General features: G+C 42.1%; 1 protein-coding gene across 3 annotated transcripts in view; it reads right to left on the bottom strand.

Moving 5' to 3' along the window:
- Positions 1-17,373, bottom strand: part of uvrag (UV radiation resistance associated gene) — a 102,358-nt gene extending 84,985 nt beyond the window's left edge. The window contains exons 1-6 of one of the 3 annotated variants that reach the window (XR_005636422.1): positions 17,053-17,372; positions 6,738-6,855; positions 6,224-6,258; positions 4,837-4,998; positions 2,946-3,020; positions 2,735-2,820 (exon numbers count right to left, since the gene is read on the bottom strand). Coding sequence is in view for 2 of the 3 variants with exons in the window: in XM_039777481.1 (XP_039633415.1) it covers positions 2,735-2,820; positions 2,946-3,020; positions 4,837-4,998; positions 6,224-6,258; positions 6,738-6,855; positions 17,053-17,157 (581 nt within the window). In the remaining variant the exon portion in view is untranslated. Of the gene's footprint in view, positions 1-2,734; positions 2,821-2,945; positions 3,021-4,836; positions 4,999-5,394; positions 6,112-6,223; positions 6,259-6,737; positions 6,856-17,052 lie in introns of those variants that run through there. The other 2 variants (XM_039777481.1, XM_039777482.1) reach the window with 2 other exon arrangements.
- Positions 17,374-18,156: the final 783 nt, after the last annotated feature.

Here is an 18,156-nt window from a genome sequence, read left to right as displayed (position 1 = left end):
CAACGTCCCACGGCTGAGAGCTGTGAACGCAGCGTCCCACCAGCAGGCGGGCGGACCTGAAGGGGCTGCCTGCAGGAAAGCATTATCATCACCTCAGCAGCCTCTGAGCATGAGAGACCCCCCACAGAGCATCACCACCGCTGTGCGCTGCTTCTGTTGACATGTACTGTACGTATATGCATACTCCACATTGGAGCATACAATCGCAAATCAGGAAACACAGGCATCATATGGCTCTGATCATGGGGGCTCCAGGAGTTTGAGACAGGTTTAATCTGCAATGTCGCAGTGCTGAACTGTGAAAGTTGTGCATCAAGAATTATGTTTACCATGTGGCACATGGGCCACTGCTACAGCAGACCTGAAATGTCAACATTCAGCATCTGCATCTTGTTTTAAACACTATTTTTAACATCGAAAAGTGCATAACTCTTCGCTTTCAGAGAGTTGTGTGTGAGTAAGAACGGAGGGGCCACTCAAGTACTTCCTCTTACACAGCACTTCAGTGTGACGTTAAAGAGCATATTGGGCCATAAAAGATGGCCTCTAACCATTGTAACCTGGAACAGTAAACCACTCCATCCCTCTTTCTGCCTCTGCTTTTTGTTTATATCCAACTAGTCCTATATGCAGCTCAGTAATGAGTTCTACCATCAGTCCTATCAACTTTTTCTTTCTCTATTACTGCTTTTCTAGTAAGACAGGGGAGCGTACTTCAGAGGTTGAGGAACGTCTGCACCTGCATTAGTAGTGCCTTTAAAAAAAAATAATAATAAAATAACTTTGTTGAACAGCTGGATCATCTTCATCACTGTCTCCTTGGCTTTCTTTCTGCCCAGACAGGGGCCCAGCACTATGTAGGATGTGGCTCAGCCTCGATCTCAGCCTGGACTCTCTGGAAGAGACAAGACTTTGCTGATTGATGATCTGTTCACTCCCTCTTCATCTTGCCATCTGAGACGTGTTGTGTTTGCTAGCCCACATCACCATGTTACTCACACAGTCGATGGGTTTTGTCAACCGGGGGCCTGCTGAAAAGCAGGCTGTGAATCTGCTGGCAAATTGCCGTCATTAATCAAACCGGTGCATTCTTAGCAAAGCAGCTCCATTAAAGCATTGCACTGAGAAAGACGCTTTGCATTGGGCCAAGGAAGATAGCCAACAATAAAAATGCTACTTTTCAACCGATTACATAATGAAAAAGTCAATGCATGGTGCAGCGTCAGCGGCATATAAAGGTGGCTGATATGTATCGTATATATCAACCATGTAGGTGAGCCAATAACACAAGTAGAGATTTCACCATGAAGCACGGTTCCACAAGCAGCACTCCACCTGGATGCTTCAGAGAGTTAATGCACTTTGAAAAAGGCAAAGCTGTGCGGGTCAGAGTGGTATATATGGTTATATACCATGGGGGGATGGGAGGATAATCCCTGTTGGGAAGTGTACAGTATCTGATGAATCATTCTACAGTACATCATCATAAACCATGTGCAAATGAGTGTGCCGAGCCAAAAGTAACTCTGACAGGGGTGAGGAGGTGCAGGCAGATCAGTGTGTGGGAAGAGGGGATCAATGTAACTGTGTTAAACTCCACAGAGTCCCACTGGGTGCGATAGAAGAAGAGGATGTGGAAGAAAGCTGCAATAATGTAAGAGGCAAGAGCAGAGGTCATAAATGTTATGATTCAAACTAGGCTTTTTTTTTTTCTGCAAGCTGCTGGGGAGGCAATGGTATCCTCTCATAAACTGTAAACATAAACCATGACCACTCTAGATGAGGGAGCGCTGTTTAAGTGCAGCCCACTTTTCCTGATACTGCAAAGGCCTGTGATGTATTTATGTCCCCCCTATTTAATTCTTATAGTAGGAAAATGTCAGTGGAAGCCCTTCAAAATGCTTGTAATGACAGGATCCTTATCTTATTTTGGAAACGTCAAACTCGAAACCTTCCAGATACAACATTTATTTAGATAAATCTGGGGCGTAATTATGTTGTTATGTGATAAGGCCATGATCACATGGTTTCCCTCTGGGGAAGCCCTGGTGGTGCTGAAAGTAGAGTTTACAGTCTACCACACTTAAATTATAAATGTGGAACAACAAGGCCATGTTTGTCAACTGATGCAAGAGCTGCCTTGTGTCATCTATTACTGCACCATGGTTCTCCTTCTAACAAGCAACTTCCTTAGCAAATCTCTGTCTCCTTCTTGTGGTGTAAATGTGCATTGCAACCATTTTATCAATTCATTCTAACCACAATCCCAAGTCTGACGCTGGCCTAATGATGAAGTGCCTTCATTGGGATAGACTGCTTAAAATGTTCCATATATATTTGCCCCATCATTTCCAACAAATACAGTGTAGACTACAGGCTTTGTGACTTTGTATAAAGTTGGAGGCCAGAAGAGCTTCCCTGATAATGGGTCAAACATGTCGACTTTCCTGTGGCACCATCTGCTGGAATACAAATGCCAAAGACAAATATGCAACACACATAACAGGAGGAAGTGTAGTCACATGAGCAATTATGCAAAAGATTAAATAAAAGATCTAATTGAAGAACACCCGTTGTGGGTTAAAATAAATCAAATACACAGCAGAGCATTCTTCGTCAGCAATCCACTGCACATGACAGAAAAGTAAAAATAATGCATATACATTTGATGAAAACGTGGAGTCCCAATGTTATGGTGATATGATGTAATACTGCTGCATGGCATGGATCTTACCTGAGCAAAGAGAACACACTGTAGGAGTTTCTGACTGAACTCTGGTCGACCTGAAGCAGACTGTTTTTCTTCCGCTCTGACTGATCCTGTAACAGCCACATGTGAGTGTTTGAGTGCAGAGGCCAAACAGCGTCCCAATAAAGCTAAGGAGTTTAGGACTGGGGATTCCATTATGATGCAGAAGCTGGGAAGAATTGAGAAAAGGCTGTACCTTATGATCAAAGTCAGCTGCATAGTAGCCATCATTCAGTCCAAATATTATCTCATTTGGATTCCTGGATCGAATCTGTGGACAAAGTGAGGCAGTACAGGCTCATTGTAGGGTGACGGAGAGAACAAAGAACAGCGGGCAGCTGGCTCTGTATGACACGGTGCTATCTGTTCACGAGCTTTGAAAATAGTCTCTCACGGTGAAAGAACGACAATAACATTGAGTTCTTTGACCTGCATTTTAGGATTGCTTTGGCTCATTTTTACAGAGTTTCAATGTGCAAAACTATTAACTCAAAGTGCAAATGTGACTGGGAGCGTGTTCAGTCCTCACATTAGCTCAAGTTTCAGTGCTTATTACTTAGTGTACAGATCACTGAATCAATGTGTCTGCAAAACATTTCTTCTCATTTTAACATCATTACCCTGGTGAGCAGTATTGCAACATAACTGCTAATTACTTCACCCCCACAGCCATACATTTTAAATGTGTGGGGTAAATGGAAGAAGACATGCAATTTCTTGCCTTTTGATTACCTTTAAAATGTTGCAATGCGTTAAGTGTCTGCTATAGTGGGAAAAATCATTGTTTACAGTAATATTATATATTTTTCTGCATATCACCTTGCCATATTTAAGTGATTATAGTGAGGTTTGGTTAATACAGAACAGAAATGCAGAAGAACAGACACTATCATCATGTGGCTGTGTGAGAACGTAGGATTTACTGCAGTGTAGATGGGGCGCACTCTTTTTTTAAGATCATTTTTGGGGCATTTTTAGCTCTTTACTTATTTAGGACAGCTGAAGACACGAAAGGAATGACATGCAGCAAAGGGCCGCAGGGCGGAGTCGAACCCGCGGCCGCTGTGTCGAGGAGTAAACCTCTATATATATGGGCGCCTGCTCTACCAGGTGAGTTAGCCAGGCGCCCAATGGGGCACACGCTTCACCAGGTGAGCTATCAGCACGCCCCAATGTTAGCTTTTTTCCCCTAATAGCCATTTACATAATCTGAAATGAATTGCAGATGCTGTTTTGATGTGAATTAGTTCATGCAGTTCCACTGCCATGAGTAAGATCAATTTATTCTAAAATGTAACGATTAAAATTAAGTATTAAAAATATACGGTGTTGCGATGCTCTAAATTTACTCGCTGCCTAATGTATTACATAATTTGATAAGATGTTTTCATTGTGTGTGCTATGTCAGATTTCCAGGCCAAAATTAACAGAATGTCATATTATGTAAAGTGTTTTGCACATTGAAACTCTGTTATCAAAACTTTTTACAATTAGCTCAGTTTTTGATCAGATACCGCACATGCCATGTAGAGGTGTACAAAAACCAGCAGTACTCATAGGTTTTCTCTAGCCTGGGTAAACCCTGACGAACTTCTGAGATTTGCTCTGCAAGTCAGTCTGGCCAAGAGCCCATTCAAACCCATTTCCAATTTTTCCAAATCGAGGCACCAATCACAACCGTTGAGGCGGGCTTTACACGATGGCGATAGCGCAGCGACGGCGAGCAGCTTTTTGTTTACATTCAACATGACGGCCACTGAAGCGGCAGCAACCCGTTGATACTGCCGTCGCTGCTACGTCACCCGGATCGTTGATCTGATTGGTTGAAGGACTATCCAATTGCGCCCAGAGGCATTTGAGCGGCGTCCGTTGGTGACGCCCCTTTGGAAATGGGCTGTGAATGAACATTGCCCAGACCCACTCTCAGTTACAAGTGAGAAGGGTCTGGGGTCAACCAGGCTAGGTTTGCTCTCCACTTACTGCACATATCCCTTTGTAGCCTGTGCCTACGACAAGACAAGGGACCCCTTGTGACACAAGTGTATATACAAATAAAGATTATCATTTGTATGTGTGCGGTTGCTGACCTGCTGCCCGGTGTATCTGAGGCCATCCAGATTGACCTTCCATTCTATGAGGAGCTGGTACTGTTCCTCCTGTCCTCCCCAGATCCTCACCACGAAGCAAGCCACCGAGGTGTCCAGAAGGTCCGGCAGCATGCCAAAGTCCAGGCTCCGCCACGTCGGATTCTGACGACAAACGCACACGCCAAGGGTTTGCAGTCACTTGGTGAGGCTAATCAGTTTAGTAAGAGCACATTAATATCTGACATAACAGCTGATCAGCACAATAACTTAAATCAAACTAAACCTTAAACTGAAGCTATACAAGACAATACAAGCGTGTGACGTTTTTTTTTAGCGAGCACCTTAGTTTGGGTCAAAATCTGAAATCAAAAATGCATGGTACCTGTCAAATACAATGACATGCATACATTGTGAAGTAACTGAATCATCCTGTTCCACATTAACCTTAAAGTCTGAACCCTACTACAGTTTGTTCTCTGTCCTTGAACTCCCAGACTGACAGCACTAAGTACTGGTTCTACAAAGCACTGTAGCCATTTACATCATTCAATTATGTACCATTTCCCTCCATCAGAGAGAAAATCTCTTGCTCCTCGGGTCACTTGTCAAGGACAGGCAGGAGAGGAATGTCACAAGCAGAAGTACAATCCACAGGGCGGGGAGGGGGGGTAGAAAACAGAACTAGTGAGAGTCAGTAGCGGAAGCAAAAAGGGGCATAGCAGTTAGAATGAAAACAGGAAGACCAACAGGAGACAAATGATGACGGGAAGGAGACCGAGCAGTAGAGAAGGAATGTCATCAAGGATGGGAAATTCAGCAGGAGGAAGTTGGGCTAAGAGATGACAGGAGTCATGACTCCTGCAGCGCATTATACAGTCCGCAGAGGTAGGATGCCTGGAAAGCAGCTTAGGTCAACTTGTGACTCGGCAGCAAGCCCAACAGTAATGGCTTGCCGTCCTTGGCAGCTTGCTTCTATAGCTTCCTGCGTCTGCCGCACAAATAGGAGTAGAACAGCCAAAGAATCATGGGTAATTTACACAACTGACTGATGCTCACAGACCAAGAGAGAAAGTTACGCAAGGGAACAGCACATACTCTATTCAATTCATGCAAGCTGGACATTTTAGTCAATGGAGCAGGTTTCACAGCATGTCTGCACTTTGATGTTTGAAAACCACTTTAAGTAAAGTTATAGTTAAACAACAAGTCCAAAAGGTGTGACTGGCACATAGGCCATTCAACTACAGGAAGCTTGTCTTCCTTCATTGTGGCACTGCACATAATGAGCGGTGTACTGACACACAGTGCAAGAGCGGGCTGCCGGTAATGACAACATTCTGAAGCTCTCCCAGGAGGCAGACATCAATAGTTAAGTAAGTATACTCACCAGCGAATCTCGTATGACTTCACTCTTGTAAAAATCTAGAAAGACATCAGAGGACGCTGGTTAAAAGAAGGTAGAAAACTCTCATGCACAACCTACATCCAACCTAAAATGCAATTCACAGAAGCTCAGCTTTAATTTGTGAATTCAAACCAGATCCTGCAAACTATACAAGGCTGTAGTGATTATGTTATCAACCGTAAACACACAGCGAGGACACCAAAGTGACTTTATTGGATAATGGACACGTTCTGATTTACAGCCGTGAGCCATACCTTTAAACAAAAAAATAAAGCATTTAAATGGATAATCTTCAAATAAAAATGCCTGCAGAACTGAGCTGGCTCACTGGTTCAATGTCCATGCCGCTGCTCCATAGAGCGAGAGAATTATAATGTGCATTAGAAAAGTTTTTTGTGAGCTTGTAGACAACAGACCAAGCATTGTTACCCACTGTCAGCTCTCCCATAGAGGAGTGACAGGGTGGAAGGTGTGTGGGAGGGGTGTTAACACGGACCTCTAGAGATGCGGTCTCCTATACAGAGGTGGAGGGTGAAGTAAGTGTCCAGCAGCGGGGAGCCATTCTTGTTGACAATGTTTCTGGCCGCGATGCTCCGGAGATGACGCAATCGTCTCTGTTTGGCGGGGGGGGGGGATATAGATGGAGATGGAGAGAGTGAAAATAGATTAAAAACAAATAACACATATCAGGGCTGCTGTGTTCAGTTTCATTCTTATGAAGTCTTGAGCTTCACCCAAGAGAGCCAATCAAATGGATTGTTGACTTACAGCTGTGAGTCAGCTTTCTCCGCTATGACCATTAAAACCTAAAAGTACTGTTGGGGATTGAAAATGAGCACCTACACATGACTGTCACACAAATGTATGAGATCGGCACTAACTCCATTCAAGCCAGGATTTAAACTACTTGCAGGGCAGTCACAGGCCCATACCTCTCTAGGAAAGGGGGAAAAAAAATGTAAAAACATAAAGAGAAAAGGGGGCTGCTCAAACCTGTGTTTCAACTTTTTCTTTTTTTTTTTATGTATTTTTATTCGATTTTCTGTTTTCTTTTACTTTAACTGTAGGCTTCAAGTTTAATGTGGTAAGACTAATTTTATTTATGGTTAAGATAGCCTTGACTAAAACTCATTCAATTGTATCGACTAATCGATTAGTTGATTTAATCGACAGATCTGTAAATCTGAGTTTCTCCGCAAAGAATCATGCAAAAGCACCACTTTAATTCTTGTGTTTACCAGAGATGTGCTGGTACATTTCTTGGAAATAAGTCATTCAGCATGAAAAAAAGCATCAAACATGACTAATCGACTAAAGAAATCTAAGTTGACTAAGCCCAAAACGACCGATTAGTCGACTAATCGACTAAGAGGGAGCAGCCCTATTTCTTACAAGTTCAACGTGTCGGTGTGTTAAAAGGATCTTACGTTAAAACATTGACAATACATATTGTTGAAATGATTTGGAAACGTAGGTTGTTGATTTTATTTGATACATAGGGAAAGGCTATAGGACATAATTTAGACATTATGACGTTCGGACCTTTGCTGGGACAAATTTTTGTAACTGCACCTGAATAATATCAATTGAATAACCCTTTATATATATATATATATATATATATATATATATATATATATAAAAAATCAGCCTAAAATAGCAGTTATTTCTCATGGACAGAGGCACCACCAGCTGGGAGAGTCTGCTGGATGTCAGCAGTTCAAATAATAGAAGCATGACATCTCCATGGTAGAATTAAGTAGTTAACTCGGCAGGCATGGCCAGTCATGACAGTCACATGAGAAGGATATGAACATTGTTTAGCTCTAAAGTGATTTATCAAAAGAATCTACACATCACAATCAGCCAACCACAGAAAGGCCATTATTTATAACCAGGCACAGACTTAACCACAAAAAACAAGGCTCAGTTTATCACTTGATTTTAGAGCCAACAGTGATGCACAGTTAGGACAAGTAAAGACTTTACACGACTTTACACGATAAATGCCTACCATCATATGGCTTAGGCGCAGAACCCAAGCCGTTTTGGGCACTACCTAAGCCGAATGAATGTAGCTAAATGATTGTTGGTCCCCAGAAGAACTTCTTTAGCAAATCTTGTCTTTAAGCTTTTTAAGTAATATTTGTTTGTTATCTGCTATAGTTTTTTTTTATTTTTACATTTTAGACACATATATGGTAATAATAATGGTCCAAAAAATGGTGAAATTGTATTTTCTTATTTTGAAAAACGCTACATTTTGTTAAGGAAGGACCCCTAAACCCCGCCAAATGTGTGCACCTAAGTGTTTCTACAAACCTAGGGAAAACACTGTAATGTATTGGTGAATATCTAGGTTTGAATTCAAAGACCTGCTTCCAAAAATCTCTATGCAGCAGAATGCGGTGCCCGCTTCGGTAAAAATCTAAAATCTTTAGGCTTATGTCAAATCAATGATGCCTGGAAAGGCGATGTGCACGTGTGTGTGTGGAAACACAAGAGGCACAGGAGATGCCATTTGGCAGGTTCCCTGCTTCAGGCAAACACGTCACTACAGCACTACTTCTCTCTTCAGCAGCAGGCCTGGCCTCTCTCCTGCAGCCAGACTGAGACTAAATCTAAATCACGGGATTCCCTATAAGATTAAGGGCCTCGCAAACAGAAACACTGATTGTTCGGCAAAGGCAACCCCCCCCCCTCAAAAATGTGAGTGCACATTTCTGAATGGGCTAAAGTGGACCGCAGGCAGAGAGAAATGGTTGTGAGTACACTTGGTTATAATTTTAAAAGCAGTGGATTTGTGAGGACTATGGTTAACTGCTCCTCAGATCTCTGCAGGGTAAATCCAGACAGCTAGCTAGACTATCTGTCCAATCGGACGTTTCTGTTGCACGACTAAAACAACCTTTGAACGTACACACGTTCCACCAAAACAAGTTCCTTCCAGAAGCGGTTTTGCAGCGACACCGTGGCTCCGTCCAGCGCTTAGCACCGCCCACGACGATTGTGATTGGTTTAAAGAAATGCCAATAAACCAGAGCACGTTTTTTCTCCCATCCTGGAATGCTGTGTGGACTAGCCAGACCCTCCTCCGCAGCACTGTGGAGGAAGGTCTGGCAAAGCGGGACTAGTGACAAAGTGATTAGCTGGTCACAAGCCCTCTGCTGAACATCGCTGTAATGCATGCACATGCAGACATCACATTTACAGGGCAAACTAAATCAAAGCTCGGTCTTAATATAGTTGCAGGAAGTTGGAGTCCCCAAATTATTTGAGTGGACCCGATATGAAACAATACCCTGACACAGAATTCAAATACCCTCAGCTTAATAAAAAAAAAAAAAAAGTCTAATAAATCCTACCTTCATGAAGCTTAGAATGTTCAGCTTTTGATGAAACGACTTCATGGTGTGTAGTCTGCAGACTGTAGGTTGTGGTGCTGTTGGTAGGCGTTTCTAATATTTAGTCTACCCTCACTGACATATCATTGTTTCAGCTAGCTGTACCTAATAAACTGGAAACTGAGGGTATGACATTGCTATCACCATAGAAGTATGTGCCTCTCCAACAGCTACTAGGAGAACAAGTTCTACTGTCAAATTTGGCAAACAGAGCCTCAAAAAAACAGAGTATCTAGGTTGGGCAAAGTACAACATGAAAAAACTGTATGTATGCCAACTGATCAACAAGCTATTTACAACTCTGGGTGTCATGATTTCATGGCTGCCTTAGGCAAGAAAAAACTTAATTCTACAGTCTTTTGGGTTATAGATACATTCAATATGCAATCACAAAAATATTATATATTATTATGCTAGGTGACTGAGTTTCTCACCCTGTCTCTAAGACACTCTCCTGAGAAAACCCATTTTGGCCGCTTGTACCCGGGACCTGGCTCTTTCGGTCATTACTTTTTATATTGCACTCATCATTTCTCCTAAGCAAGCTCCAAATTTACACTTGCAGTGTTTCCTCTAGGATTTTTCCCCGCGCCCCGCCGGCAAATGTTTTACGTATTAAACAGAACTGACACTTCGCTGCAACACAAACAAATATATTTATTCACCTCTATTCACACACAGTGAGGCATATTTTGATTTCGTTTTGATTGAACTGTATTTTTGAGGAACTGTAGGTCTACAAAATTAATTTTACAAGAACTTCTTCATAGGGAAACCAAAACCCAAAGTAGGCTATAGTATGAAACCATTCATAATGAAACTAATTGCGTAATACTTGGCGTGGCGCGTTGGCCGCTTGTAGTTTCGGTGCATTTGATTTTTCTTGGCTTTTGGAAAAATAACTCCAAGGCTGGGTTACACTAGAATGGCCAGGACGGTCATTTTGAAATTTATATGTGTAATAACTTTGCTTAATAAGAAAAATACAATCCTGCTGGTACCTGACTTTTCCTAAAAGAGTCTTCATTTTCATTTAAAATAGTTTTTATATACTGTACATTACACAAAAGGCAAAGAAAATACAATCACTTTGACCTATTTTGGCCATATATGGTCATATTGACCGCTCGGATTTTCGCGGTTTTGTTTTTAATCTTTTGCGTGGTTGAAGATGCATCTTGGTTGCTTAGTAATAATCATAGCCTCTGTCAGAGAAACGTAACTAGCGGTCTCGAGTAACAAGTGTGGGCAATGCATCACCGATGGGCCGAAGGCAAAGCCAGAGTCGGTAACGTAGGCTACGGCCTGGATGGTTCTGAATCAGAAGAAAAGCACCGGGCGATCGCTCTGTGAAAGGCGCAGTAGGCCTACACATAGACGGTAGCTGTCACCGCAGCAGACACCAAATCGGAGGCAGTGCCTGCCAGGTTAGGTTAGGTTATAAATGTTCAAATAGCATACTTTTAATTGTTATTTGGCTGTGAATTATGTTGAATGAATTTCCCCCAATAGTTTCATGAATGTATGAAATAATCACGGTTTAGCCTACTAGGCCTACGCCATGATATGATATCAAGGGCGTTGTATTGAATCAACAGCCACGTGCAATTTAGCTAGCAGGTGAAGGTGAAACTAAAATGTGCGAGAACTATAGACTAATACAGGCTTAAATGAACTGACAATATAAGTTATACGACTTACAGTTGTCAAGAATGCACACATGCCATCTCAACCGGGTCCTCCGGACAGCCTGTCTCTTTTTTCTTTCTCCCTTTTCTCCGAGTGGCGCGCGTGCCCATTCGCGTTGTGAAGCGCGTGTCTGTGCTATTCTCCGTCGACGCGTTCTTTACAATCACTGCTGATAGACGGCTTTCTGTATATATATTTCTGATACCGTGGCGGGAGAAATCTAACCGCGGACCGCCACTTGCCAATCAACATAGAGGAAACACTGACTTGTGATTGGTTAGAACTGGTAAAAAAAACAAATTATATATATATATATATATATACACACACTACGTCGTAGTTGAGCAGAGAAATTGGCCTATATGACGCACAGTCTAAGGGGGTCTTTATCCTTTTTCAGTAATAAAGAGATACAGGCTTGATTTGACGTTGGGGGAAGAGTCCCAGTCTTAAGAGACTCAGAAAAAACAGATGTCAAAAAAAAAAGGAGCGAGCTGTAGGCCTACTGAGAATTTTTTATAGAATTCTGACGGAAAGCCGTCAGGTCCTGGGGTTTTGCCGGATCTTACAGTTAAGACTGCGACTGTTCCTTTACTGACCGACCGTGATACAAACAATACGAGTGTGCACGTTCATAGCGGAACATGATTTGTAAAAGCTATCTGAAGCCCAAACTGCCTTGATAAAGCTGTCTGTTTGGACTCAGCATGGCAGGTATTTAAACATAACGGCCTTGTCCCAGAGTTTAGACGTCTAGCTATATGAAAAGATAAACAATGCAACGTTTTTAATAAATGTAAATAAAGCAGCTAATATCAACATGGACAAAATCTTGAATTTACTAATTCGCTTTTTTGATGATGACCTGGCCAAGGTACTACATTTTAGTTTTCACAATGATTCATTGTAGGATTATGATATTATTGCAATATGTAAATCCACATTGACTCTTTATTTAACATATGGTTGGAAGAAGTAAAAATTGATCCAAAACTTTTTAGTCTTTAAAAATTATGACTTTTATTATTGTGTAATGTCAAAAGGACTTTAACTGTTTTGCCAGTCAAATTAACTTTAATGAGTGCATATTGAAATATTATATTGTTGGTTGGTAAAAAATGCATCTCAAAATGCATCAGATTGATGCTTTAAAATATGGAATATTTAAAATTTTCTTCCGGGGGAGCATGCCCCCGGACCCCCCTAGAGGGGTAATATCCTTCTCACCTTTTTCACCCCTGACCCGTTTTCATGCCTGATGAAAAATCAAAATAAATGAGAATGTACTCTCGCAAGCAGTATTTGTGATTGCGCCAAAAAAAAAAAAAAATAAACGAGATACATCATACAACAAATCTAATTCACCGATGACCTCAGATTAAACACCACAGCACCAATCAGTCATTAGAAACGTAGAAATGACCGTATGATGTAAAACATTTTCAATGAACAGTAAACCATTTATATAATGTCAGAGAGCTCAGGAAAGTCTGGCATAGTTAAGTCAAAGTTGTACAGCGGGCTCCCTCAAGACATAAAAAGTAAATAATCAAGTTTATTGAACGGCCGTTATAGCACTAATGGTGTAGACACATATAGCCGACGGCCGACCGTTGACAGAAAACCCCGTCGATATGATCAGTCGCGTCCCCGAGGTCCAAAAAACTGCCACAGAACAGACCAAAAAGACGAGAGGAGACGAGACGTAATACATCTCTATAACAGCAGGCGGCGCTAATCTGTAATGTTGCCCAAGAAATGTAAACAGGCAGCTGATTGGACGAACGCATCACATGGGTTTGTTTTCTCCGGAATTTCAAAGCCAGACTGTCATGGCGGCCGTTCAGAATACGATCTCATATTGTACTAAAATAGTTCACTGAAACATGTTTCTGAAAACATTTTAAGCGATAAATAGGCCGTGTCTTCATTTCAGATCGACAAAGGTCAGTTTAAAAGATTTTTGTCAGATTTTGAGAAACTCTAGTCACCTCATTCTGCTCGTCATTTCCGGGTGAGTCCCGACTGCCCTGCCGCCGACCAAACATGTCAGGTCGGCCAAAATGAACACCGACAGCCCCCCAGACGGACGACGGCACGGGACACACCGAACAGATTTGAGACAGTGACCTCGCCAGACTGTCCCACGGCCGATAATCAGCCTGGTGTGTCCCGGCCCTAGAGGCGCTACGGTGAGCCGTTAAAGATGCAAGCATCTTTTGCTCACCTTCCTTAGTCAGGATCCTCAGCCTTGCGGGAAAAAGAAGGGATGGCTTAAATCCAAGATTGTAGAGCTCTGCCATTACCCCTCGATATTGAGCGCGCTGTTCCAGAACCTCCGGACTGTAGTCATCGTAAAAGGTGATCGGGTTGCCACGGTACTGCAAGGATCCTCTTCTTTTACAGGCCTCACGTATCACCGCCTCCTTGATCGGATAACGCCGGAAACGGACTATTACCGCTCTCGGTCTCCCTCCCGGTTTCATCTTAGCGATCGGAGCCCGATGAGCTCTGTCAAGTTCCGGAAGAGACGGCAAAATCTGCTCGCCCAGGATTTCCGACAGCATCTCAGAAAAGAACACTGTGTGCCGAGAACCCTCAACAGACTCCGGTAAGCCAATGATCCTGATATTATTACGCCGACTGCGGCCCTCCAGGTCTGCTGTTCTGGCCTTGAGTTTAGCGTAGTTCTCAGTCAGATCGGCGCACACCGCTTCCAGAGAGTGAATTCGTTCGCCGAGGTCGTCTGCGTTGGATTCCAATGACGTTATTCGTGATCCATGGTCCGACACCGCAGCCTGGACGAGGTCAAGTTTTGCCTCTAAGGATGTCAAAGCGGTTCAATCAGAACCAGGAAATCAGAAGAGAGAGCGACTCTGTGTTCCTCCAGTAAGCTAGTCAAGGCCGACATGCTAACCTCGCCATGAGCCGCGATCGCGTCATCTTTACTTGTGTCTTTCTTCGCATGCTTGGTTGATTTGGATGCCATTTTTTAGAAGGTTATAAACTGATAAAGTAGAAGATTTGTACAGGGAGCACGAGGTAGACGCGTCTACTCCGTTCGCATCCAAAACCGGAAGTCGCCAGTAAGATTCTGAATGGAAAGTTTACTTTAAAAGTTGCCAAATGGTTCCATTGACGAGACCAAAGTGATCCGTGTGTTTTTTCATGTGAACTGAGCTATCATCACAGCACGTCCAGTCTGAAATACCACTTGATGGCCGAGCACACAGGTGATGGCCGAGCACACAGCTAATGCCAATTCTCCACCTCCCCCACCCCCCCGTCAAAGCCAGGCGACAAAAGCACAAAGCAAGCCGATCCACTTCTCCATGTTGATAAGAGCATTAAAATGAGAAAAAAATAATGGGACAAAAAGAAATCAAGGGACATTTAGAATAGATAAAAATGTGCGATTAACTGCGAGTTAACTATGACTAATTGACAGCACTAACTGATATATTATTATTATTATTATTATTATAATTATATTATATTATATTGATATAAAAGTAGGATTTGGGTTAACATTTTATGTGTGTACATCTGAAAGCACAATCTCTTATCCCAAAATATTGCAACATTACAGTCCCTTCATATTACTTCAATATGTATTTGGTCAACAATGCTGTAATATATGATTGATATATGATGATAGCCCTACAACAGAGCAAGCCCTCTCAAAGCACAGTGTTTGCATTTGGTTGAGTGTTGGGTATTTGTAGTGCTGCAGCTTTAAAGGTTTGGCATCTAGTGGTTTTTAATGCACTCTCACAGATTTCATACCAGGTTTATGAACAGAAGTCACAAGCCCTCCGTAATGAACTACATTAATCCACTCTGCTGAGTTCAGCTCTCAGACTATCTTTTGGTACTGTAAGCCAGCAGAACAATGTTGCAACAGTAGGACAATGTTTTATTATAGAGCTATAGGGTGTGGGAAGAAACTAACTCTAATTCAATCAATGGAATCTCGAAGACAATTTTACATCTATATTGAGGGGATGTGTGTATCTACGGCGATTTCCGATTAGTGCAGCTGTTAAATAAGATTTAGTGATAAGACGTGCATTGGTCACAGCCCCATGCCCTTAGAATATTCACATGGTCACAGATTAATCATGTGAGAGAACACATGGAATTTCCTAAAATAAGAGCTAAAGATAGAAACTGCAGAGGCATTTTTTAATGGGTCAGTTCGGCCAAATACACAGTGACATAACTGTATGTGTCAAATAATTGTATTTAGCATAGTAGATTTCTTTTTTGCTGATGTGTTGATGTCTCTGGGATGTCTGCTGCCAAGCCAATACAATGAAAGTGAATGGAACGTCACTGCAGATACATCTTTCAAATGTAAGTGTCCAATGCTTTGAAGAGCACAAACAAAAGGCCATTCATCGCCACTGTATGGGGGTCGCTGCAGAAAATTCAGAGCCAGAAATTTTTAAACCTAGACACATAAAACTGAAAGCATTTACATGACCAAGCACCACTTGGTAAATACAGCATGTCAGATTTTCAAACATTACTGTTGAAAAATATAAGTAGTCTATTTTTAATCTGAATAACAATAGAATATGCCTATTAGGGGACCACTAAGGTCTATATAAAAAGAGACTTCAGATACAGTATTAGGGGACCACTAAGGTCTATATAAAAGAGACTTCAGATACAGTATTAGGGGACCACTAAGGTCTATCTAAAAGCTTCCAAAGAGCACCATGTCATGGGACCTTTAACCTAATGAATTTGAGGTAACATAAGTTAACTTATGTTCACACTTTTGCTGTGACTGGAGCAACATACTGTAAGGGTTCTCGACTGTAGATACTTGGATTCCTGATGTGGACTGAAGTAGTTTGATGTAGGTCCAAGAAACTCTTGCTGCATACTGTAGATGTGACTCATTGGATGTTGTGTGCAGATCAGGTGTTTGCTCTTAAAGCTGCACAAAATGAATACGATGCTCAGCCTAATAATGATATCTAACAACGATGGACAGCCTGTTTCTAACTACCGTTCCAATCAGCATCTAGCCTAACTACAACTCAAAATGTCATGGATGGTAATGTGTCTGTGAGGGGCCCGATTTTACAATCTGAGGTCGGTAGCCCTAATGAATGAGCTGTCAACTTTTTGCATGTCGTTTCCAAATGAATGGATGGACGGGAGATCGATTTGTTAGGCTTCCAAAGAAGCACAAATGAAATCAGTTCATGGTCTAGACGTTTTTAAAATCCCAATAAAATAACTTTATGAGGCAATATAACACCACAGCAATATGCTACAGTTTCCCTTTAACGTTAACTGAGCTGCCACCTGCGTGCTGACCTGACATAACGCCAAGTTAAGTTGCCATTAGCAGAAGCATGCTAGCTTCGTGCACAAATAAACGTGTTTATACCCTCAAAATAGTGCAACACACTGAAAAAGTCGGGCTCTAAAATGCCTACCAGCAGCCTAACTGGTGTTAGTGTATCTGGGGTGTCAGTCCAGTTCCATTAATTTCCAGTAAGCTAACGCTAGCTAACTGCAAGCTAGCAGATGCTAGGTAACTAGCTAACCTGATAGGCCTGCCGTGTTCCTCCAGGCAGCAGTTGTAACTGACGTTGTAAACTACAGTATATTACACACTGACGTGGTCCAGTCCAAGTTTTTTTTGTGTGTCATTTGAAAGCAGTTCGTATTGACATAAGTCAGAGGCTTTGCATTTACCTGCTGGGATGTGAGCTCTACATGTAATGCTCGAGAGGATGAAGCTCCAGAGTTGGTGACAGAGGCGGCGGGGATGGCGAGAACCCGACCGGTGATGGAGTTCATCCTCCTGTCGGCATCTAGCGGGTCCCCCTCATTCAACAAAACATCCCATCCAGGACATCCAGAGCACTCGGTTTAAAGTTTACGAAGCCCCAGGAAACCACTAGAGGCGTGCAGACACGGTTGTTCGTGAGGGTTATAGCGCTACAACAGCTGTCAGCTAGCTAACCAAGTGGACGTAAACAAAGTACAGGCTATTTTGCTACACTTGGTTCGGAAATCCGTCTCCGGTTGGGAGGCGCGACATCTAGGCTGCTGATTGGCTCGAACTAACGTCAGTCGTGTAAAGGTGGTGCCTGCTACTGAAAACTCGTGTTACTATTGGTTGTATTGTCTGTTTATCATCCAGGATGGGCGGGTGTCCGTTGAAATCTGTCAAAGCTGCAAAATAGGAGGAAATTGCATAGCACAGCGTGACATGGGGGTGACAGTTAAATGATGGCACCCAGAAAATTTCTCACCTCTCATCTCCATTAGGGCTAGTACAAAAACTTACGAAAACTATTCAAATGTATACTGTACTGGCCAATCCTGGGGCTCTTTTCCACTTATGTTAGTGATCTTAACATTAGGCCACTAATAAAGTTCGAATTGTGTTTTCTATTTGGAATATTTTCTGTGCACTAGACCACAGTAACATTAAAGTATTCCTCATCTAGCAGCTAGGGAAATTAAAACACCTGTATTAGCAAATGTTGCAGTCGACGTGGAGCTAGTTAGGCTACTGTTGGATAGTTAAATCTGTAACAATGTACCATATTTTATAAAATGATCATATGTTTTGTAAGTAAAATGTGAATCTGCAATGTAACACCTAACTAAAGTAACATAATCACTGCAGTAATAGTATATTTGTTCATCTGAAATGTAGTAGAGTAGAAGTATTGAATAGATGTGTAAAAATACTCAAAATTGTACTTAAGTACAGTACTTAAATGTACTTTACTTTCAACCACTTGTGTAAGCTCTGATCACCCTGACTGCAGAATATTAAGCAACCAT

The sequence above is a fragment of the Perca fluviatilis genome, chromosome 16 (genome assembly GCF_010015445.1).
Source record: "Perca fluviatilis chromosome 16, GENO_Pfluv_1.0, whole genome shotgun sequence".
Lineage (NCBI taxonomy): Eukaryota > Metazoa > Chordata > Actinopteri > Perciformes > Percidae > Perca > Perca fluviatilis.
Note: the sequence above shows the minus strand (reverse complement) of the source record. Positions and strands in the feature narration are given on the sequence as shown.